At 43.6% G+C, this 23,881-nt stretch overlaps 1 protein-coding gene across 1 annotated transcript in view; it reads left to right on the top strand.

The window, feature by feature from the left end:
* MTMR8 (myotubularin related protein 8) overlaps positions 1–23,881 on the top strand; it is a 72,082-nt gene that overhangs the window by 11,806 nt on the left and 36,395 nt on the right. Inside the window, exons 2-5 of the mRNA XM_032227146.1 lie at positions 1,323–1,445; positions 10,460–10,622; positions 13,218–13,375; positions 13,872–14,000. Coding sequence (XP_032083037.1) covers positions 1,323–1,445; positions 10,460–10,622; positions 13,218–13,375; positions 13,872–14,000 — 573 coding nt within the window. The remainder of the gene's footprint in view (positions 1–1,322; positions 1,446–10,459; positions 10,623–13,217; positions 13,376–13,871; positions 14,001–23,881) is intronic.

Raw genomic sequence — 23,881 nt, forward strand, 5'->3', positions numbered from 1 at the left:
TCGGGGTGGGGGAAGAAACGGAGAAACAAGCCTGTGCAAGCCTCCGATCGTGTAAAATATCTTCCGTATACCCCGCCCACGCATATAACCCGCAGGGGGGCGCTGTGCATGTAAAAACCGCATATAACCCGCGGGTTATATGGGTGAAAATACGGTAATCAAGGAGAGAAGCAATCTAGAACTAAGGAGAAATTTCCTAATAGTGAGAACAATTAACCAGTGGAATGTCTTGCCTTTAGACGTTATGGTGCTTTATCACTAGAGGCTTTTAAGAAGAGACCGAGCAATCATTTGTCTAAAATGATATAGGGCTGGGATGGCGAACATATGGCACGCGTGCCACAGGTGGCATGCGGAGCCATTTGTCAGGGCACGCGAGGCGTTGCCCTGTCAGCTGGCACGCTGAGTTCAGCTTTTTTAAAGCCATTTTTTGCCATCCCCAGGCTCCAGAGGCTTTATAGGTCACTTCCGGGTTGCTCGTAGGGCCAATTTTAGCCCTCCGAAGCGTTCAGGGACCTTCAGGAGGCTTCTCTGAAGGCTCCAGATGACAAAAAAAGATCCTACGAGCAAACCAGAAGTCAAACCGGTTTGCTCATAGGGCCTTTTTTGGTCCTCCGGAGCCTTCAGGGAAGCCTCCTAAGGGCTCTAATTTGCTGGTTTCTCAAGCACCATCGGCAAAAGTCAGGTACTCCAAAGTGGATTATGAAGATGAGCCCTTTGAATGAAAGAGACAGGATACCTTTGATTGTGTGCTTAGGTGCATACTGTTGTATCATAAGTACTCGTTCTGGATTTTATTCCTGCAGCTTTTCTGATTGAATTCATTTTAATTGAGGCAAAATGAGGAGCCTTATAATTATTTTTGACAAAAAGTCATTATTCTTGCAAATCCCACTGTCCTTTTGACCCCTGATTTTCATCCGTACAAGCAGAACTCCTTGTTCTCAAGTTGAATAGCTGAACCTTATGCCAGAAACTTGTAATGGGGTACATGATATCTAATTTATGATCATATTCACCTAGAAGCGATTTTTCTTCCTAATGGACAACCCAGAGTGCAAAGATTACAATTTTGACATAATTGACTTCCTATTGCATCATGATGAGGCTCTGGGCTAATTAGAAGGATACCTTTTCCCACCTGTTCAGTAATTACTCACTTCCTTGCTGGTACAAAGGTGGAGAGCTGAACAGCGGGCACTTTGAGTGATGCAAATGCTTTCCTTGTGCAGTGACTGATCTAGTGCATTCTGCCTCTTTTAGACATGTTCTAATTAGTTTCTTTCTTTCTGGTTTCTTTTTTTCCCCTCTCTGCCCTACAGGTAGAAAATGTCAAGCTGCTAGATCGTTATACCAACAAGAAAGCAGCAAATGGGACACTGTATTTGACGGCTACTCACCTGATCTATGTAGATACCTCAACTGACATTCGAAAAGAGACATGGGTAAGGTTGGAATATGGCCATTTTCTAGATCCCTGAGAACCAAAGAGTTCTCAGGGACTCCTGAACGCTAAGCTTGTTTCCACTTTTCTAGTACAGGCAGTCCTCGACTTACAGTTGGCCCCTTAGCAACAGTTAAATTGTTAAGTTACAAGAGGCCCTCCCGAAAAGGAGTACAGGTAGTCCTCGACTTACAGCTGGCCCCTTAGCAACAGTTAAGTTGCTAAGTTACAAGAGGCCCTCCCGAAAAGGAAGAGTACAGGTAGTCCTCGACGTACAACAGTTCATTTAGTGGCAGTTCAAAGCTACAATGGCACTGAAAAAGTGACTTATGACCATTTTTAATATTTACGATTGCACTGCAGCATCCCCATGGTCACATGATCAAAATTCAGATTCTTGGCAACTGGTTCATATGACGGTTGCAGCGTCCCAGGGTCACGTGATCAGCTTTTGTGACCTCCTGACAAGCAAAATCAATGGGGAAGCCAGATTCACTTAACAACCATGTTACTAACTTAAAAAAATGGAATGATTCACTTAACAAATGTAGCAAAAAAAGTCATAAAATAGAGCAAACCCATTTAAATGATTCATTTAGCAACATAAATTTTGGGCTTAATTGTGGTCGTAACTTATGTACTTATGTCTCAATTCTGAAGTTCTGACAGCTGTCTCCCCACCTGGCCCATATTTATGGTTGAGGCCATGTGATCATGATTTACAATGTTTTTGCTGAAAACTGATGTTTACTTCCGGTTTTTGCAAAAATACCCCATAACAAACTGTTCTGACCCCCTCCTCCGTCCAGTAACGAATGCCGAGACAAGCTTAACTGGAATGTCACAGCACTTTATTAGCAAGAAACCAAAACCTCGGTGGCTGAAAGCCAAGCATAACAAACAGATAAGAACCTTGCAGCAACTCAGACTTCGACAGATAACAGCTTCTCCAGCGTTAGGAATGACGTTGACTCCTGCAAAAGGGGCGTGTGCACAAGCATTCCTTTTATAGTTTTTTTTTACATGACAATTTTGAAAAACAAACTTTACAAGTATTTACTTTCCTCCCCCCACCCTCCTCCCCCAAACCCCCCCAATCTCCCCCTCCCCCAACTTCCCAGAACCAATACAGGGTATAAATCTTTAACAAAAACAATCTAAAATACACTTAGAAAAAAAAGATAGTTAAGAACATCTTTCAATTGAGCCTTAGCTCCTCCTTGCCAGACTTGCTAGACAATTTATATCATTTCTGGTCTCTAATCATAAGCTATCTGGAATTTCTTAGTCCCATATTTATTTTGAGTATAATCAATCCATCTTTTCCACTCCAGTTTATATCTCTCGTTTGAATGGTCCTTAAGATAAGCAGATATTTTGGCCATCTTGGCTAGGTTTGTTACTTTTAATGTCCATTCTTGAATAGTAGGCAAATCTTCCTTCTTCCAGTATTGCGCCACCAACAGTCCTGCTGCAGTTATTAAATGCAAAATCAAGTTAGTCTCTATAACTGTACAATCAGCAATTATACCTAACAAAAATAACTGAGGGGAAAACTTTATCCTTTTTTAAAGAACATTTTGCATAATCCACCATATTTTTATCCAAAATGTTTTAACCTTTTTGCAAGTCCACCATATGTGAAAATATGTAGCATCCACACAATCACATCTCCAGTATTTAGGTTGTAAATTCGGATACATAGAAGCCAATTTTTTAGGGTCTAAATGCCATCTATAAAAGTTTTCTCTCAAGTTTTGGGCTTGTGTAAATTTTACATTTCTTACCCAGATCTTTTCCCATGTATCCAACATTATTGGTTCTTCAATATTTTGAGCCCACTTTATCATACAGTCTTTAACTAATTCTGTTTCCGAATCCATTTCTATTAATACATTATATAATCTCTTTATATGCATTGGACTTTGATCTCTAATTTGTTTGAGTAAATTATCCTCGACTTGCATAAAGCCAATTTTTTTATCTATTTTCCATCTAGCCTGTAACTGCCCGTACTGAAACTATGTTTGAATTACCTTTTCCTCTTTTAGTACATCCAAGAGTTTTAATTGTAGTACACCTCTTTCTAAGGTAAGAAGCTGTCTGTAAGTAGTTACATCCTGTTTTTGTGCTATATTCATATTTTCTATTATGTGTCTGGGAATTTCCCACATGGGTATCTTATCATTTAGTTTGTATTGATATTTTTTCCAGACCCGCAGTAGAGCATTCCTTAAAATATGACATTTGAAATTCTTGTCCACCTTTTTGTTATATAGCATATAAGCATGCCAACCATATACCAAATCATGCCCTTCAATATTAAGTATTCTATCATCTGTTAAGTTAATCCAATCACTAATTACAGATAAAACTACTGCTTCATAATATAGTTTTAAATTGGGTAATTTCAAGCCTCCTCTCTCACGCACATCTTGCATTATTTTTAGTTTTACTCTCAGCTTTTTCCCTGCCGATACAAATTTATTAATACCCTTCTGCCATTCTAGCAAGCTCACATCTTTTTTGAGTATTGGTAGCATTTGAAAAAGAAATAAAAATTTAGGTAGAATGTTCATTTTCACTGCTGCTATTCTTCCCAGCAAAGATAGCTGTAGTTTCTCCCATTTTTTCATCTTTGTCTGTATACTATGCCATAGTGGTTTGTAATTATACTTGTATAACTTCCCATTTGAGGTTGAAATATAAACTCCTAAATATTTAACCTTTTTAACTATTTCACATCCTGTCATTCCTTCTAGTTCTTCCCTTTGTTCAGTGTTCATATTTGTAACTAGTATCTTTGTTTTCCCTAAGTTTATTTTAAATCCTGACACTTCACCATATTGATTAATCATATTCATTAAAACCTTGCTAGATTCATGTGGTTGGGTTAATGTTATAACCAAATCATCCGCAAATGTTTCTACTCGGTATTCTTGCTGCCTAATCTTGATTCCTTGTAAGTCCTCTGAACCCCATATTTTATTCAACAATAGTTCCAAAGTTATGATAAACAATAATGGGGATAAGGGACAACCCTGCCTTGTACCTTTCTCAATTTTAAATGAATCTTTTAGACTTCCATTAACTATGATTTGAGCTGTTTGTTCCTGATATATTGTTTTGATTGATTGTAAAAAGTGCTCTCCTATTTGCATTTTCTGCAATATTTTCAGCAGGAATTGCCAATTCACTCAATCAAAGGCTTTCTCAGCATCTAACAATATAAGCACAGCAGGGATTTGGTTGTTCTTTCCCAAGTATTCTAATGTATTGACAATTAGTCTTACATTACTTCTCATTTGTCTCCCATGAATAAAACCTGTTTGATCATTATGAATCAATTGCTGAATAACCAACATTAATCTATTCGCTAGTATTTTAGTAAAAATTTTATAATCTATATTGAGTAATGATATAGATCTATAATTTTTTGATTGAGTAAGATCTTGATCTTCTTTAGGTATCAGGAATATGAAGGCTGTCTTCCAAGATGGGGGTACCTTCCCTTCCACTTGGATCTTATTAAATAATTCCTTAGGCGGTACTACCATTTCTAATTGTAAATTTTTGTAATAAGCCGCCGTCAAACCATCTGTACCTGGTGCTTTCCCTGCCTTTAGCTGTTTAATTACCTGGAGAATTTCCCCCGAAGTTATTGGTTGATTCAGTCTTTCTCTCTGCTCGTCTTTAACTATGGGTATTTTTTCTTTGTCCAGGTATCTATCTATATCTAAGCCTTGAATTTTATCATTCATGTACAGTCCTATAAAGAATTCACGAAAGACCCTTTGAATCTCATCCTGGTGGTGCACTTCCTTCCCTTTATAATGTAATTTCGATATATTGCGAGATTTCTGTTTTTTCCTAATCAAATATGCTAACCATCTACCAGATTTATTTGCATTACAGAAGGTGTTGTGTTTTGCATATAGCAAATTGGTAGCCACCTGGTCTGACATCAGCATATTAAATTGCTCTCTTAATAAGGTAATTGCTTCTTTAATCTTTTTGTCTCCTGGTTTTAAGATTAACTCCTGCTCTTTCTTCCTAATTTCATCTTCAAGTTCAATTCTCTTTTCCCCCTGTTTGCATCTATGTAATCTATTTAAATTTATCAAAACCCCTCTCATATATGCTTTACTTGCATCTCATACCATTTCCATAGATGTACCTTTATTCATGTTAAAAACAAAGTATTCTCTTAACAATTTTTTACATTCATTAATATTTTTCTCATATCTAAATATATTTTCATTCAGTTTCCAAATCCTTCTTGCTTTGCATCCCAACTCCATCCAAACCGGGTTATGATCTGATAAGGCTCTGGAACATTTCTTCTTCTTCTTTACCCTAGAAAGCAAATCATTGGTTGTTAGTATAAAGTCAATCCTAGAAAAGGATTGGTGTCTATCAGAAAAAAAAATGAAGTTGTATTCTTCTGCATTCCTTTCTCGCCAGATATCTCTCAATTCAAAAATCTATCATGTCGAAAAAGGACAGGAAGTTTTGCTTGCATTTGGGTATTTCGCCGGAAAGCCTTCTTATCTTTCTTGGTATCCATAACGCCATTCCAGTCACCCAATAATATGCAGGATCTATAGTCCCAATGTACTAACTTAGCATGAAGCATTTTATAAAATTTGCCTTGTTGTTGATTGGGAGCATATATTCCCAATAGCAGTATCCTTTTCCCTTCTAATACCAGATCTATTGCAATATATCTTCCTTGGGAGTCTGCTTCAATTAATTCAGCTTTCATATCCTTTCTTAAGTAGATAACTATACCATTTCTTTTCTCTGTAGCGGAAGCTATAAAGTGTTGTCCAAGTCTTGTATTAATCAAGTATTTTTGATCAGTTGATCTAATATGTGTCTCTTGCAAGCAAATTATGTCATTCTTGAATTGTTTAAGATAGTGGTTTATTTTCTTCCTTTTCTGTGGGGAATTTAAACCATTAATGTTCCAAGTTAGGAACTTAGTTGTCATCTTTAGTTCCCTGAAGCTTTTTAAGAGCCATCTGAACATCCTGAAATTTAATCTTCGGTCTGGCTCCTCCCACTGCTTCTAGACTAAGACCTGTAGCTTCTTGAACGGTGGCATGTGTTTGTTGTGATTGTTGCTTTTTTAATTCTGGTTCCATTTGCCTGGTAATCAAACGGATTTGTCTTTGTCCCTTGGCTTCTTGTACCTCTGAGAGAGGAAGTTGATCCAACCTTGTTGATACTTGAGTGATTTGCTGTCTATCCTGTCCTTCTTGTTCTCTTTCTCTGGGTCCAGGAAGGGGGGGATGTCCGGCCTTCAATATGTTATTGTAAAAATCTCGGGCCTTCTATACTGAATTAAGATGGTATCTTTGCCCTTGATAGGTGAGTGCAAGTCCAGCTAGTGCTTCCCATCTAAACTGTAACTGACGATTTTTAAGCTCTTCAACTAAAAAAGCATAATCTTTTCTTGATCTCAACATTTTAGGTGGTATCCCCTTCACAACAGTCACCTCCTGACCCCCAATTTGAAGCTTAGTTTTGTAAGACTCTTCCAGTATCGTATTCCTCATGTCTCTAGTAGCGAACTACACCACAATGTCTTTTTGACGTGTTAGGGGGAGGAAACTTTTGCTTAGAAGCCATTCCAGAATTAATCTTCTTTAGCCAATTAGTAAGTCCAGGCAAGCCGATTATACAGCAATTGCTATTTAATTAGATAATAAATCACTTTCTGATCTTTAAATATTCTGAGCTCCGTAAAAATGCCATCAAAGCCCGACCCCTCCAACAAAGCTTTTCGGCGCCATTTTGTGTGTCTTTCAGCAAGTAATTGTCAGAAGGAATTCTTTAAAAATGAAGCTAAAGATTTATACATACAATTAGGAGTTCACGAGTATTAGTTCCCCTCGTCTTGGAGTCAGCAATAAATCACTCTTTGTGCTAAGGGTGAGCAAAGGCCTTCGTTCTGCAGAAAAAGGCAGAAGAAATTTTTGACGTGGAGGTACTATGCTACCGGGTGCCCCCCCCCTCCTGTCCCAGACAGATTTATAGTCAGGGAGGATTAGTTGGAGCGCTGCCCAAACATAGTTTATTCGCCTTCTCCTTCTAAGCCCGAAGAAGAGGTAATCAAACTGCTAAACAGTTTGATGGATGCTGTTTAGACAGTTTAACGCAGCCAAGATTCCGGAGATGTTAAAAACAACAAGCTCCCACAGGCCCCCGCCCAACCGGAAGTCAAGCATTCCTTTTATAGTCTTGAGAGGAGCCTAATTACCACCAGCTAAGTGCAATTACCTCCTGTAAGTGTGCAACTGTTCCTTATGCCTATTAGCTCTCCGGTGCCAGGCATCCAGGAACAACTCCCTTGGCTCCTCCCCACTGCTGACGTCCGGATCACACTCCCTTGTCTTCTCCCCACTGGTCCAAGGCTCAGGCGCCTCCTGGTGGCCAACCAACCTCTCTGCGCCCTGCTCGGAGTCAGAATCCTGTCCAGGGTCCTCCACATCCTCCAAAGCTGACTCATAGGGCCCCTCGCTGTCGGAGTCTGGTGGCAGCTCCAACGGCTCCTGCTGGGCCACAACAGCAAACAACGGGTTCACTTTGCAATCATGGTGTTTGCTGTATAGCTGTGATACTTGCTTAGTAACCACTGGCAAAAAGGTGGTAAAATCAGGTCTGGTTATGTGATGACCAGCTTTATGATTACCACAACATACGGCCATAATTGGGCACATTTCGTTACAGTTGTAAGTCAAGAACTACCTGTAATGGGCTTAATCTAAGCAAATTGGTTATCTCTAACTGGCTGTCTTGTATATGCTGAAGATTGCAAATCTCAGCATTAACCAAGTTAAAGAGGCTGTGTTTGGTCTGTGGCTCTTAAGCAACATTTGAACATGGGATCCTTGATGGATCAGACTACCAAGTTAGTCAACAGACCATTAAGACCCGAAATCTATACCGTGTTTCCCCGAAAATAAGACAGGGACTTATTTTCTTTTGACTCCCAAAATAAGCGCTTGGCCTTATTTTTGAGGAGGTCTTATTATTTTTGAAGTGCAGGAGGCAGAGAGTGTGGTCACCTCATGGCTGCTACTGTGTTGCAATATTTTCAGGGGAGGGCTTATTTTCAGGGAAACAGGATAGCTTACTTTTCAGCACATTGTGTTTGGAAATATATATTAAATATATAAAATATTTCTTTTATCTAATTGTTGTCTTAGTGGCTTCTTCCTGCTCCTCGGGGTCAGTCCTACAGTTATATTGTTGGTTTGAGCTCTGAGCTGGGCTATTTGGTTGCAAACATTTCATCCCCATTTGAGGAGACATTTTCAGTGTGCTTTGGATTGTGCTTGTCTCGGGGAGCATTGGCCTTTAAATACCTTCTCTGCAAAGGTCTCCCAGGGATGAGGGGCGTTGAGTGTTGGATAACTGAAGTTGGTTGAAATGTCGTTGAATATTAATAGATCAGCTTGGTAGTTATGTTGTTGGCTGAATCTCTAGGGTGTGTTAAATTTTTCAGCTTTCAATTTCCAAACATTAGGGGTGTTCAAAAGTTGTAACATGCCTTGGGGATTGTAAATATATTTTGATTACTTTAATATAATTTAGATGTTCTTGGTAAGTAGCAACATAAATATCACAACTTTTTAACATTTTGTTTGTTTGTTAGCCACAAGCAGACCAATTCCAACTACCCTTGAATTCTGTTCACCCTGAACTAATTCCAAGCAGGTGCTGACCATTCCTTGAGAGTTTTGCTGTACAGAGGCATGAGTAGCAATAAATCAGTTTAATTAGACTTTCACAGGTGGACCTGACCTTCCTCCCCTGATCATGAGAGTGCAAACAGAGCCCTGGCTGTTTATTGTGTATAGTGCACATGGGAAAAAAAAAACAGACGGAGTTTTGATTGTCACCCTGAGAGTCACCATCTTGCCTTTTGTGATCATAGTTTGCAAGCTCTCCTGTTCCTATTGGTCAACTGAGCTCAGAGCCTAAAGGTTGACTAATGAGTTTAATGCACTGCCAAAGTAGCCTTGACAAGCTGGCCTAAAGATGTGATAGGCACAGAGGTCATTGTTCAATCTTCATTTTCATCCCTGCATGAACCCTGCTGTGCTGAGGTCATTTAGTGAAAAGGAAAATATAAAAGCAGCCAAAACAAGGTCTCTTCCCTACCACCTGAACAGTATCTGAACCTTCCTCTTAACTCGGCTGGCCACAGGTTTCTCCATTCTTAGCCTCTTACCTCCCAGAAAATAATCTTCTCTAAAATGCCCACAAGGGTAAAGCATGCATGAGCCTCATTCAACACATTGATTGCGTCCCTCTTTAAAAACTGAGCCATTTTAACATACAGTGCAGAGTCTGTGGGAAACGGCAACTTTGGCAGTGAGAAGTCACCTAGGAGAAGTCAAATTGGCAGCCACTTTCACGCCCACTTGCCATTCCCCATCAGATTCATCGTTTCAGAGTCCCAAAATACAAGCTAGGGCTGCCTTTTCAATGTTCAGTCCCTGCAAGCCATTTTTTTCACAGATGGATATGGGTATAGGCACTCCTCAACACACAACCATTCTTTTAGTGACTATTCAAAGTTACGATGGCACTGAAAGAAATGACTTATGACCGTTTTTCCACAGTTATGACCATTGCAGCATCCCCATGGACACGTGATCAAAATTCAGATACTTGGCTCATATTTTTGACGGTTGGAGTGTTCCAGGATCCTGTGATCCTCTTTTGCAACCTAAAAAGCAAAGGCGATGGGGGAGACAGATTCATTGAACAAACGTGTTATTACCCTAACAACTGCAGTGGTTACCACTTAACTGTGGTAAACAAGAATGTAAAAGGGGACAAAAATCACAGAATGCCCACCTTGCATAGCAACAGAAATTTTGGGCTCAATTGTGATCATAAGTTGAGGACCACCTGTACTGATTTTTGATATTTTAGCCACAGGAAGGTTCATAGTTGACCCACACACAGGTATTACCATTGTTCACTTTTCTTCTTCAGGTCCTCCACCACCACATAGCTACTGTGGAGAAGCTACCACTGAATGCGTCTGGCTGCCAGCTGCAAATTCGTTGCAAGAATTTCCGCGTAGCTTGCTTTCTGATGGTGCAAGAACGAGATTGCCACGAAGTCTATACCTCTTTGCTGAAGCTCTCACAACCAGGTGCGTGTAGTACACACACTGTTTGCTTCCCTTCCCAGGGCTGCTGGGGATAGCAGCCTGTTCTCCCTGACTTTTAAGTGCCTCTTTCCCTGGGAAGGAAAGCTTTTTCCAGGCCCTGCTGAAAGAGGAGTAGTTCAGTTGCTTTGGGGTTTTGTCCCAAAGATGTTAGCAGGATTCAAGCATTCTTTGTGTTGGTTGCTGGGACATTGAACTGCTAAGGACTAGGCACAAGAGTACACGGAAGAGAAAAAGGCCTCTTTTATTAATATTTTATTTTATTATTAAAAGTTATGGTTCAGCCTTCCATCCTTCTGAGGTGGGTAAAATGAGGACCCGGATTGTTGTTGGGGGCAATATGCTGACTCTATAAACCGCTTAGAGAGGGCTGAAAGCCCTATGAAGCGGTATATAAGTCTAATTGCTATTGCTATTGCTATTAAGGTGTTGGCCTAGAAACCAGAAGAGTGTGAGTTCCAGTCCAGTCTTAGGCACAAAAGCCGGTTCAGTGATTTTTAGACCAATCACCAGGAGACGTTGAGTTCGAGTCCTGCCATAGATAGAAAAGCCAACTGGGTGACCTTGGACCAGTCACTCTGTCTCTCAGCCCCACCCATCTCATAGGGTGGTTGTTGTGGGGAAAACAAGCAGAGGAAAGATGTGTTTGCTGCCGTTAATTAATTATAAAGTAATAAAGATGAGATAAAAATATAATAAATAAATATCACGATGAGAAGCTGTGCAGGAAGTCTTCAATAAGATGCTACTTCTCTGCACCTGGGATAAAAGATTGGCATTGGGCATGGGTAGAGAGTTTATAATCTGCAAAGTGAGCCAAGTTATTTCAGCCTCAATAGCTGTTCCATGGGTTGGATTTAATGCTGTCATAATCTTTTCCATGAATAACAGTCCAGTCAATGTTGGGTTTAAGCTGCCCATTAGATTTTAAATCAAGTGTTATAGTTGCTCTCTGGCGTCTTGCTTATATGCCCTGAGAACCATCTCTGCCCATCCTTGGAGGTTCCCATATAGCAGAGGTGTCAAACTCATGTTGACATAATGGCGTCATGTAATGTAACGGGACTTTTTTCCCCTTCACTAAACCAGACGTGGGTGTGGCCAGTGCGTAATGCATCTGGCCCGTGGGCCAGGAGTTTGACAGCTCTGCTATATAGTATTTTAATTCCTTGAAAACTGCATTTCCAAAACTCTTAATGCTGCTCAATGGGAGAAAAAGGAAGCCCATTGATTCAAGAAAGAAAACCAATAAATCATGCTCTTGATAATGCTCTTCATTTTGTGTCACTGTCCCCTGTGACTAAAAATGTTCCCTGTGGCCCTTAGCTACCAAAAGCTGCCCCTATTTGGGGAGAAGAAATCACAAACTTCTTGCCTGTCTTAGCAAAGTATAATGTTTTCTTTTGCCTAGCTTGCCTTCCCTCAGTGCTCTTCTGATTCAGCTTCTCCAAAAAAACTCCACTGTATATTTCCCACATTATTTGCTAGCAGTTGATTGACAGCTGAGGATTACCTGCTGGGTTCATGGTCCCCTTCATCCACTTCTTTCTCCCTTAAGAACTTGCTGCTGGGAGAATTGGCAAGGATGAATTATTGATTGCAGTTTTCAGAAGGGACCAGAGAACTGGCCCATCAGAATCCCAAACCCATCATAATGTTTTATTGCAATCCCAGAAGCTATAAAGCTTTGTGTGCTTCCCATGTCTTGTTCAGTTTTCCAGTCTATCAACCCAAAAAGTTCTTTTTTTAAGTATCTGTTCAGAAAAGATTGAAAGAGTGTCTCAAAGTCCAATCTAATTGCAATGTAGTTGTATTAACAGAGGGAGAGAATCAAGATCTGCATCCAGTCTTGGTCACCATGTTATAGAAAAAATCTAGAGACTCTGGAAAGAGTGCAGAAAAGAGCAACAAAGATGATTAGGGGCTGGAGTCTCAAACTAATGAAAAACAGTTGCAGGAATTGGATATGTTTAGTTTAGTGAAATGAAGGACTGAGGTGACAGGACAGCAGTTGAGGAGCTGCCATAAAGAAAAGGGGGTCAGCCAATTTTCCAAAGCACCAGGAGGCAACATAAGAAACTAATTAAAGAATAAGTAATAGAGTAATCAAAGTAACCCAGAAGTAAGGAGAAATTAGAACGGCTTGCCTTCAGAAATTTTGGGTGCTCCACCATTGGAAGATTTTAAGAAGAGACTGGACAGCCACCTGCCTGGAATGGGCAGGGGTTGGACTAGAAGACCTTCAAGGTCCCTTCCATCTCTGTTATTCTGTTAGTGGTAAGCAACCATATCTTCAAATAACTAAGCATACTGGTAGAAATTTTTATTGGGGAAAAAAACTAAGAACAAAATGGCTGTTTGTAGTCATATTTGCAATAGCTGAAAGGATTCTAGGGGCTTAGTAACTTCTAGGTTTATTTTTAAATCTGCAGTAAATGTAAGATGCAAATCCAATGAAGTGGAATAGAAATTAAAAGAACTTATTTGTAATATCATTGTATGCAGGGGCAATTGTTAAGATTTGGTCACAAGTGCCCAAATGATTGATTTTTGCCTTTGAAAATTGCTTTTGCACTTTAGTGAAACCTGAAGAACTTTACGCCTTCTCTTACAACCCCAAAACGCCTGAAGGCAGTCGAGAAACAGGCTGGAAGTCAATAGACGTCAAAGCAGATTACCTGCGGATGGGCATTGACAACAGCTCTTGGGAAATTAGCAATGTCAACAAGGATTACGAGGTGAGCTTGCATCTGTTTTGGGTTTGCTATCTAGGCCAGGAGATTCTACAGGTAGTCCTTGATTTAATGACCACAGTTGAGAACAGAACTTCTGTTGCTAAGAAATGCAATCATTAAGTGAACCACAGCCAATTTTACAATTTTTTTACAGTGAATTGTGCTGTCGTTAAATGTCCATCTGCCTTTCCCCCTTGACTTTTTTTGTCAGAAGCCCACTGGGAAAGTTGCAAATGGCATTCAGGTGACCCTGGGATGCTTCAACCGTTCCGGTTGCCAAGCACACAAATTGCCATCAAGGGACTGTGGGGACGCTACGATGGCTGTAAGTGCAATGGTATTGAGACACTTTTTCAACACCTTTGTAACTCTGAATGGTTGTTAAACAAATAGTCATAAGTCAAGGACTACCTATAATGCACCTCTGCTAAAACTGTGAATCTGTAAGAAATGGTTTTGTAAGACCATCAGTAAATAACCATCTGTTTCTTCATCCTAGGTTTGCAGCACCTATTCTTGGGAACTAGTCCTGCCTAAAGTGGCTACTAAAGCAATGATCTTGGGAAGTGCGAAGTTTCGAAGCCGAGGTCGGATACCTGTGCTTTCCTACTTCTACAAAGAGAATAACGTTAGTCATGCTGTGTTTTGTTTTCTGTGGGTTGCTCATTTTTTCCCAGCTTACAACCAGTGAAAGTCACATTGTTTAACAGGACAGGACAAGATAATTTTTATTGTCACTTTTTCTGTGAACACACTGGCACACATTAAAAAATGAAATTCTGAGGCCTGCTCTCAAAAGTATACATGTATACACACACATATTACACCCATACAAATACAATACATGCACATCAGGGGTGGGTTCCTGCCAGTTCCAACCTCTTCTATAGAAGAGGTTCCACAAATCTACAGTGCTGTTTAGAACTGATTCCAGCTCCCTTCCCCCGCCCGTCTGCACATATCAAGATGAAGAGCGAGAATTCTGGGAGTTGAAGTCCACAAGTCTTAAAGCTGTCAAGTTTGAACACCCCTGGGATTTTTTTGTCTAAAGGGTTAGGGGTGCAAGGGTCTTGTAACTTGACAGCTTTAAGACTTGCACACTTCAATGCCAGAGTTCTTGAGCAAACATGACTGGACGAGGAATTCTGGGAGTTGAAGAACACCCCTGGGTTTTTTTTCTAAGGGTTAGGGATGCAAGGGTCTTGTAACTTCACCACATTTTACAAGTTGCCCACGCCCACCCAGTCACATGGCTGGCAAGTCACTCTCACCCGGTGACATGGTTGGCAAGTCACTCCCACAAAGCAGGCCACACCTACAGAAGAGGTTCTAAAAAATTTTGAAACCCACCACTGATGCACATACATATACAAATGCTGTATACACACACACACATACACATGTACATATTAATCACAGACCATTTAGAATACATAGCAGAAAAAGAGTCTTGGGAGTTAACAAGGTTGATATTGTATGGTATTAATGTATTACAGAATCTAGTTGTTCTGCTTCCAATTCCAGGTCCTGGATAGAAGGAAGTCAACTTCCAATGATCTTTTCTGTCTCTTCCTGTCCCAAACAGTAATATCTCCAAACCACATGCAACACAATACCAGAGGATGCTTTCAATCATCCCTCTATAGAAAGTGGTACCTTTTGAAAACTGTACTAAAAGTTCATCTTTCCGCCCTCACCTTTACAGTCTTAGAAACTAGGGAGGGTCCCTTCTGAATCATTTATCATGCCCACAATCCTTCTGCGAGCCAAGCTGCCACTTATGTGACTGTTGCCTAGTCTGCAACTCTTCTTCCTATCTCACAGGACCATTCTGACATGTCATTAAGGGGTAGAGATAATTATGGCTTTGAACAGTCTCCTAGATAGAAATGATCGGGGTTGGTGGTGAGTTGGAGCTAATATCAGAAGGATCGCTTTTACACAGTTCTTGCTAGCCGGAATGCTTCTCTTTGTAGGGGAAGGGTTGTATTTTTATAATAAAATTTTAATATGTCTTTAAATGACAACATTTTGCAATATTTGAGGAATTTTTCCCCAGATATGACTTTACTGAAGTTTTGTGGGTGGTTATTGTGCCTAATGGTTGCATACTACCCATTTTTGCAATTTTGTGGAGACTGAAAATAAAATTTTAAAAAAGTCTTAAAGAGGAAATTGATATCAAAATTGGGAAGGAAGGTTGGAAACAAAATAAACTGAATTGGTGCAATATCTGTTATGCAATGACAACAGATGAATTGAATTGAAATGAAAATCACAGGAAAGTGACTGCAAAATTATTACTTGTCGTATCTAATAGATCTCTGCCCTGTATTGCTATGGCTTTGAGTTAGAAGAGATGCTTGAAATGTCCAGGAGTTTAAATGCAGTGTCTATGACTCAGATCCAGTTTCTTGTAGTGGTAAAAGCATTAGGCTAGTAACGGGAGGCCATAAGTTTTAGTTCTGCCTTAGGCACAAAGCCATTTTCTGTGGCCACCTCAGCTTTTTGTCAGCTCCCTGCTGTTTAATCTGGAGACCATTGCGGTTGTTTTAGGGGATTTCCGGCTTCCCTTTCCACGTCTGCTTGTGCCTTCTCTGTTATGGTCCTCAGGATCCCCCCAAGACAGCAAGGATTTCGGCGGTTCTTCGGACCATCCAGAGAACACATTGTGCTGCTGGCTCCGCTGGCCACACCTCCTCCTGTAGACTGCAGGGGACTATTCCGTGCAATTGCAGGAGTCAGAAACTGATTCAAACATACACCCCACACACAGGGGGGAGGGGGGCTCATTGAAGCAGCTGTAGCACTTTCTCCATTATAAAAGCAGCTGCTCAAGGTAAAACAGACAGGTTCCAAAGTGTCAGCCTCTATCAGCCTCTATCTTGCATGCTTGCTATCAGCTGCCATAGTAAAGGGGAGGGTCGAGGCTCATGGTATTTGGGAGGGGAAACGTGCTGGTGGTGATATCTCGAAGAAGGGAGTTTTGTTCTCACCATCTTCTGTGCATGCTGATGGCTCGCCTTTGGGTTTGGTCAAAGCTAACTGTCTCTGCATACCAACTGAATGAGGCCATCTGAAAATGTGGTCCACATGACACCCTTGGGGTTGGAGATTGGACATTGGGTCAGGGTAACTGGGGGGAGGGATATGGGTAAATGTTTGATATGTACAAGTTCACGCTTTTTTCCTTCAGATCTTGCTTCACTTTCACTGTTTTTGTGTCCATAAAAGTACCATTTCTCTAATTAAATGGAGTTGGGAGTTTTCTTTCTTGAATACTGAATGAGGCAAGCCTAAGGTGACCAGATTTTCAGATTGGTAAAGAGGGACACTGTCAGCTTCTGCTTTGCTGTTGCTTCAGCTGCCATGAAACGGGGAGGGAGGGCATGGTATTTGGGTGGGGTTACTCGATGTGATGGAGGAATGTTCTGGAGTTCACTGGATGGTCAGACTACGCATGCGTGGGTGTTTCCCGCCTGGACTAACGGCACCGACATTCCATCTTCGTGATGCCTTTTGAAGTTATCTCACACCTGACACTTGAAGGACTTATGATTGGACTAGGCCTATGATGCCAGGGGGTGTGGAATGGGCTATTCTATATATCAACTGCTTTCGCGCCTAATTAATCAGACTTCGCTATGCAACCGCTCTTTAACCATTTTTAATTAGTAAAAGTACATTTGATTTTCCACGTATGGAGTCTCATGGTCTTTCTTTCCTAATTATTAAATGGAGAGGTGCTGACAAGTAGCGAAGTCTCAAAATCACCTTTTCAGGAGATCACCATCTACCGTGGAGGGTGCAAATGTCTTCGCCAGCCAGCGAAGGAAAGGAGGGAGAACTCCCCGCCGAACTCTTGCTTCATGAGGATTTGTCTCAGCTGCAGATATCAAGCCCGGCTGACCCACCTCCCCCCCGGTGGTCCACCTCGATAGGACAAAGAGAGGAGGAACCAGGCTGGGATGCGGGGGTTACCCGAAGGAAACACCAGGAAAGACCGCTGGAGGCGGGAGCCGAAAGAAGACCCCAGGGGGGAGATCAACCTGATTACTTGGAACAAAGGTATTTTGGGCAAATATGTGGGGAAGATGAAGAGGTCAGGAGGGGTTGGGAGCGAGAAAACCCACGCGCTGATTCACCCCCCCCTCGAGCTGATTCACCCCCTCCTGCTGGGCCTTTTGCCAGACTAGGGGGGCCACCTCCCACAAGACGCAGAATGGCTAAAATTCCCCCCCTGCCTGTGAGATATGATGGAAGCCCTGCAAAACTGGGGTCTTTTATCATGCAAGTTTATAATTACATGGAGATCTACGGCCCAGATTTTGAATCAGATACCATGAAGATAAGGATGATTTTACTTTCATTAGACGGTGAAGCGTCTGACTGGAGTACTGGTTTACATCAATCGATTTCCCCCCTCCTGAGGAATTTCAATAGGTTTATGGAGGCTTTCAAAAGACGCTTTGATGACCCCCTTACTGAGAAACGAAGCAAGTTAAAATTTATAACCCTCGAGCAAGACGACAGACCGGTGTCCCAGTATATTCAAGAGTTTCAACGCCTTTCCCAGTACATGAGGGGGTGGAGTGAAGATGCCCTTTTGGACAAATTTGCTTTGGGCTTGGATGAAGATATCTATCAGCAATGTGTCAATCGAAATCTCCCCAAGCACTTAACCATTTGGTTTGAACACGCTGCTGACATCGAGCTGGATTTAACGAGGCTCCGTTATGCAAGAGAGGAGAGACAGAAAAAGAAGGAGAAAGCAACAAAATCCACCACCCCCCCTAGCCGGAAAGCCCCGTTCGGAGGAAAGGGCGAGGGGAGGGGTGGCTCCTCGGGGAAATCAAGGCCAGTAACGTGTTTTCGTTGCGGAAAATTAGGCCATCGCGCACCCGACTGCCATGCTAAATTGCCCTCAGCCTCCCAACCCCCATCCAAACGGGAGGAGAGATCTGGCAAGTCCTCAGACAAGAGAAAGAAGGAAGCTGCCTTCGCTGTGGATTCCAGACCCCCTCGCTTCAGCCAGGCCTTAGAGGGAGAAGCGGACGCCCCTTCCAGCTCTTCTGATGACTCAGATGACGACACATCGCCTCGCTGGGTGAGTTCAAACAAGGGCCCCATGCTAATCCCCCTAGAATTAAAAGTTCCGCCCGATGGGGAGCCGGAATCCCTTCACGCCTTACTTGACTCAGGGTGTTCCCGGTCAATGATCAATCCTGCTATGGTGGAAAAGTTGGGCCTTAAATTACGTACTTTAAAAACCCCCATTGTCTTTTGCCAAATAGATGGATCCATCGCGGGGGGGGGCGCTCATTTCTTTACTGAGCCCTTGGAAATGAAAATGGGTTCCCACACAGAACTAATCTCATTCATTGTGGCGCCTGGAATGGACAGGCCACTCATTTTGGGCCTACCTTGGCTTCGGAAATGGAACCCTCGCATAAATTGGAGGGAAGGCTGGTTGCGCATTCGCACGAAAGAGCCTCCGGAAGGGGAGGGCGTTCCTGAGAAACCTGTTAATTGCAATCCTGAGGTGGCCGCCAGAGGGCAGGAGAGGATTGAAGGAGAGGAAAAGATTCCTAAAGTGTATTGGGACCTGAGGGGAGTTTTCAGTGAGAAGTCTTCCGACAAACTTCCACCCCACAGACCTACTGATTGCTCTATTGACATTCTACCCAGGGTTAAACTACCAAAACCCCAAATATACTCCATGTCACCCAGGGAGATGGAAGAAATGCGGAATTTCATAGATAAAAATTTGGAACGGGGATTCATTGAACCTGCTCGTCCCAAGGTTGCTGCCCCTGTACTTTTCCGTGAAAAGAAAGATGGCTCTCTCCGATTATGTGTTAATTTTAAAAATTTGAACGGGATATCGGCCCAAAATGTATACCCACTTCCATTAATGAAGGACATGTTGGCCCAGTTGGGGAAGGGCCGCATTTTCACTAAATTGGACCTCAGGGAAGCTTATTATAGGGTCCGCATAAAGGAGGGAGATGAATGGAAGACTGCTTTCAACTGCCCTCTTGGTTGCTTCCAGTTCCGGGTCATGCCTTTTGGCCTGCAGGGGGCCCCTGCAGTTTTCATGCAATTAATCCATGAGATCTTGCATGACCACCTCTACAAAGGAGTTATCGTATATTTGGACGATATCCTTATCTATACTCGCTCCTATGACGAACATGTCGCACTTGTGCGCACTGTTTTGAAAAAACTCAGAGCTGCTGATCTTTATGCCAAATTATCCAAGTGTAAGTTTCACCAAACTAAGATTGACTACCTTGGATATCGCATCTCTCCAGCCGGCATTGAAATGGACCCTGAAAAGGTGAGGGCGGTCACTGAATGGGACGCGCCTAGAACTCGTAGACAATTGCAAAAATTTTTGGGTTTTGCTAATTTCTACCGTCAATTCATTCCTTCTTTTGCCAAAATTGCGCTTCCTATAACTAATTTGCTGAAATCCAGGGGTGGTCCTAAACCTAAGCCTAGCAAGCCTCTTGACTGGACCATGGACTGCCAAGCGGCTTTCGAGAAACTGAAATGCCTTTTTGCTGCGGAGCCGGTGCTGAAGCATCCCGACATGGACAAGCCTTTCGTCGTCCAAGCTGATGCCAGCGACGTCGCTGTTGGGGCCGTCTTGTTGCAATCCAACGACCAAGGTAACCTGCAACCTTGCGCGTACACCTCCCGCAAACTCACTGACACTGAGAGACGTTGGGCAGTTTGGGAGAAAGAAGCGTTTGCGGTACGGTGGGCCCTGACCACGTGGCGCCATTTTCTGGAAGGCGCTAAGCACCCTTTCGAAGTGTGGACTGACCACAAGAATCTGGAGGCTTTGAGAACGCCGCGCCGTCTCTCCCCCAAACAAATGCGGTGGGCCCAACATTTCAACCGGTTCAATTTCACACTCAAGTACATCCCTGGGGGGAAGAATTTCATGGCGGACGCCTTGTCCAGACTCCCTCAATACAACTGCTCTAAACTGAGCATCGTGCAACCGGTGGTTCCCACTTCCAGCCTGGCGGCTCCGGTGGTTACTCGCCAGCAGGCACGAGCAAAAGTGGACGTGCCTCAAGATTTTCTCTCTGACCTCAAACTCGCCCTTCCCCAGGATGACTGGTTCCAGAAGCATCAGGACGAGTGCACAATGAGGGACGAATTGCCATGGATCGGCGCCAAATTGTATGTCCCCACCTCCCTTCGTCCCGTTGTTCTCCAACGTGCTCACGACTCCAAATTGGCGGGTCATTTTGGTTTTGTAAAAACTTTGTATTTAGTAAAGAGACAATTTTGGTGGCCATCTTTGAAGAAGGACATTGAACTTTATGTTGCCAGTTGCCCCGTTTGTGCGGCCGCGAAACGACCTCCTGGGAAACCGCAGGGATTGCTCCAGTCTGTCGCCCGACCTGTTGCCCCTTGGAAGGAGATCTCTATGGACTTTATTGTCGAGCTCCCCGAGAGCCAGGGGCACACCATCATTTGGGTCGTTACGGATTTGTTTTCAAAACAAGTTCATTTCGTCCCCTGCCACAAAATTCCTTCCGCTAAGGCGCTGGCTAAACTCTTCATTTCCCACATTTACCGTTTGCATGGGGTGCCTGATCGCATCATCTCCGATAGGGGTGTCCAGTTCACCTCAGTGTTCTGGAAGGAATTTCTCAAACGTATTGGCTCCGCCCAGGGCCTTAGCTCCGCCTACCATCCTCAGACTAATGGCGCTTGTGAGAGGACTAATTCTGTTCTTGAACAATATTTACGTTGTTTCATCAATTATCAACAAGATGATTGGGTGGACTTATTGCCGCATGCTGAGGTGGCCTACAACAATTCTGTCCATTCCAGCACTGGTTTCACACCTTTCCGGGTGGTGTATGGTCAAGATTTTGTTCCTATTCCTGAATTGCCTTGTGACCAGCCGCAAGTTCCGTCCATCGCTGACTGGAGCGAACGTCTCAGCCGTATTTGGCCTTTGACCCTGGCAACTCTGGATGCTGCGCATCGTGCCCATAAGAAACAGGCGGATAAAAGGTGTACACAGCCATATGAATACCGGGAGGGTGACTTGGTTTATTTGTCCACGAAGTTTCTTCACACCACGCAGAAGTCCAAGAAGTTGGGGCCAAAATATGTGGGTCCGTTCCCCATCGTAAAGGTCATCAATCCTGTCTCTGTTCGCTTGCAGTTGCCCAAGCACCTTCACCGGGTTCACCCGGTATTCCACATTAACCTCATTAAACCTGTTCGTGTTTCCCATTTACATCCGCCTGATGACCCTCCGCCTGCTCCTTTGCTGATTGATGCTGAACAGCATTTTGAAGTTCGTCAAATACTTGATTCCCGCAAGCGGCGTAATCGCATCCAATACTTGGTGGCTTGGAAGCATTTTCCTCCCTCTCATGCGGAATGGGTTGACAAGTCCCATGTTCGTGCCCCCCGGCTGCTTCGGAAGTTTTATGATGCTTATCCTGACAAGCCTTAATTTTTCTCTTTCCCCCTCCCTGTTTCTTTTTGTGTTTGTTGTTCGTCTGTTTGTTTGTTTGTTTGTTTTTTTAGGCCTGAACGCCTTTTTCCGGGGGACGGCCGGACGTCAGCTTCTGCTTTGCTGTTGCTTCAGCTGCCATGAAACGGGGAGGGAGGGCATGGTATTTGGGTGGGGTTACTCGATGTGCTGGAGGAATGTTCTGGAGTTCACTGGATGGTCAGACTACGCATGCGTGGGTGTTTCCCGCCTGGACTAATGGCACCGACATTCCATCTTCGGGATGCCTTTTGAAGTTATCTCACACCTGACACTTGAAGGACTTATGATTGGACTAGGCCTATGATGCCAGGGGGTGTGGAATGGGCTATTCTATATATCAACTGCTTTCGCGCCTAATTAATCAGACTTCGCTATGCAACCGCTCTTTAACCATTTTTAATTAGTAAAAGTACATTTGATTTTCCACGTATGGAGTCTCATGGTCTTTCTTTCCTAATTATTAAATGGAGAGGTGCTGACACCTCTCCATTTAATGGGGGCGGGGGGAGGGGGCTTGATTAAAAATTTTATACGAAGCAACAAAATTTTTCATACAACGCAAAAATAGTATTGTAAATTTTTTTAAATTTCAACATAACTACAATTTACAAATATAAATTGTAACTGTTGCCAAACATCAAAATTTTGATCGCGTGACCATGAGGATGCTGCAACGGTCGCTAAGTGTGAAAATGGTTGCTAAGTGTGAAAAACAGTAATCAGTCACTTGTTTCCGAAGAGAAGGTGTGGGAGGAATAACCATGGGTATTAACCAAGCCTTCTTGCCTATTGGAGACTGAGGTAATCTTTTGAAGCCACACCTACAGCTCTCCTCTGACTTCCCCAGATTAACCCCAGTCTTCGGCCTGAAAGGAGTGTTACTCTGACTCTCCCTTCTCTTCGAAAACATAGAAGTTTTTTTCTTTTCAGCAAAGCTTTTCAACAACAAGGATTACATTTAGAAATCATCGGCTTGTCTCACCACTCTTCTGCTGTGCTCCGTGCCGCTGAATCAAGCTCCGGCTTGCCAGCGCGTGTGCAAGCACCCCCTGCGACCGGCCAGTCGCGTTAAAGGGGTGGAAGCCCCGAAAACCTCAGGGGTGAGAGAAGCGACCGCGCGGCATCCGGAAGAGCCCAGGAGGATCAGCGAGGACTGGAACCCATCGAAGATCGTTGTGGCGTTCCCCAGCGGCAAGAGGAGCCCCGGACGGCGACGGCGGCCGCCATCTTGAACCATTGCCATTTTAGGAGCACGTGGGTGAGCGCGTGATCAGTGTTCCCTTACGGACGCCGAAAGCACTCACAAGGCACCAGGAAGCCGGAACAGGCTTCCTTTAGGCTCTACCCCGCCGGTGATCCGGGGGGTATTCCAGGGCTGTGCCTGCCGGCAGCTGAGGCAGAAATCCAGAGGCAGAAGAGTAGGGAAGCGGATCCAAGCTCCAGAGGACCAAATCCGCCCCTACAGCCGGCTGCAGAAGGGGGAAGTTGGTGAGCACCGTAACTGTAAGTAATGGCAGAGGCGACCAGGAGTCGGGAGGCCAGGTCCAGAGCCCCAGGAGGCGCGGACCCGGATGAGGGGACCTTTAGGGGCCTTTCCCCAGTACCAAGGGGGAGATCCCCGGTGAGGAGGGAAAAGGCCAGGACCCCCAAGCAGGCAGCCCCCAGGAAGGAGGCCAGGATGACCAGGGCCTCGGCCAGGGAATTCAGGGCGACCATCAGCCCTTCCCCCTCCAGATCTCGTTCTCCCCGCAGGCCTCCAGGCCTGGTTGAGGCCCGGGCAGCTTCTCCAGCCTCACCCAGGGGCTCCCATAGAGGGCACAGCTCCCTATCGCCCCCTCTTTCGCCTGCTCCCCCAGCAGATTCGAGAGCGGACCCTTTTGGGCGCAGAACCACCAGCCCAACCAGGCCTCATTTGGCTCCCCTATCCCCTGATCCCAGGGAATATTCCCAGCCTCCAGAGCTTCAGCCTGCCC

The sequence above is a fragment of the Thamnophis elegans genome, chromosome 12 (assembly GCF_009769535.1).
Source record: "Thamnophis elegans isolate rThaEle1 chromosome 12, rThaEle1.pri, whole genome shotgun sequence".
NCBI lineage: Eukaryota > Metazoa > Chordata > Lepidosauria > Squamata > Colubridae > Thamnophis > Thamnophis elegans.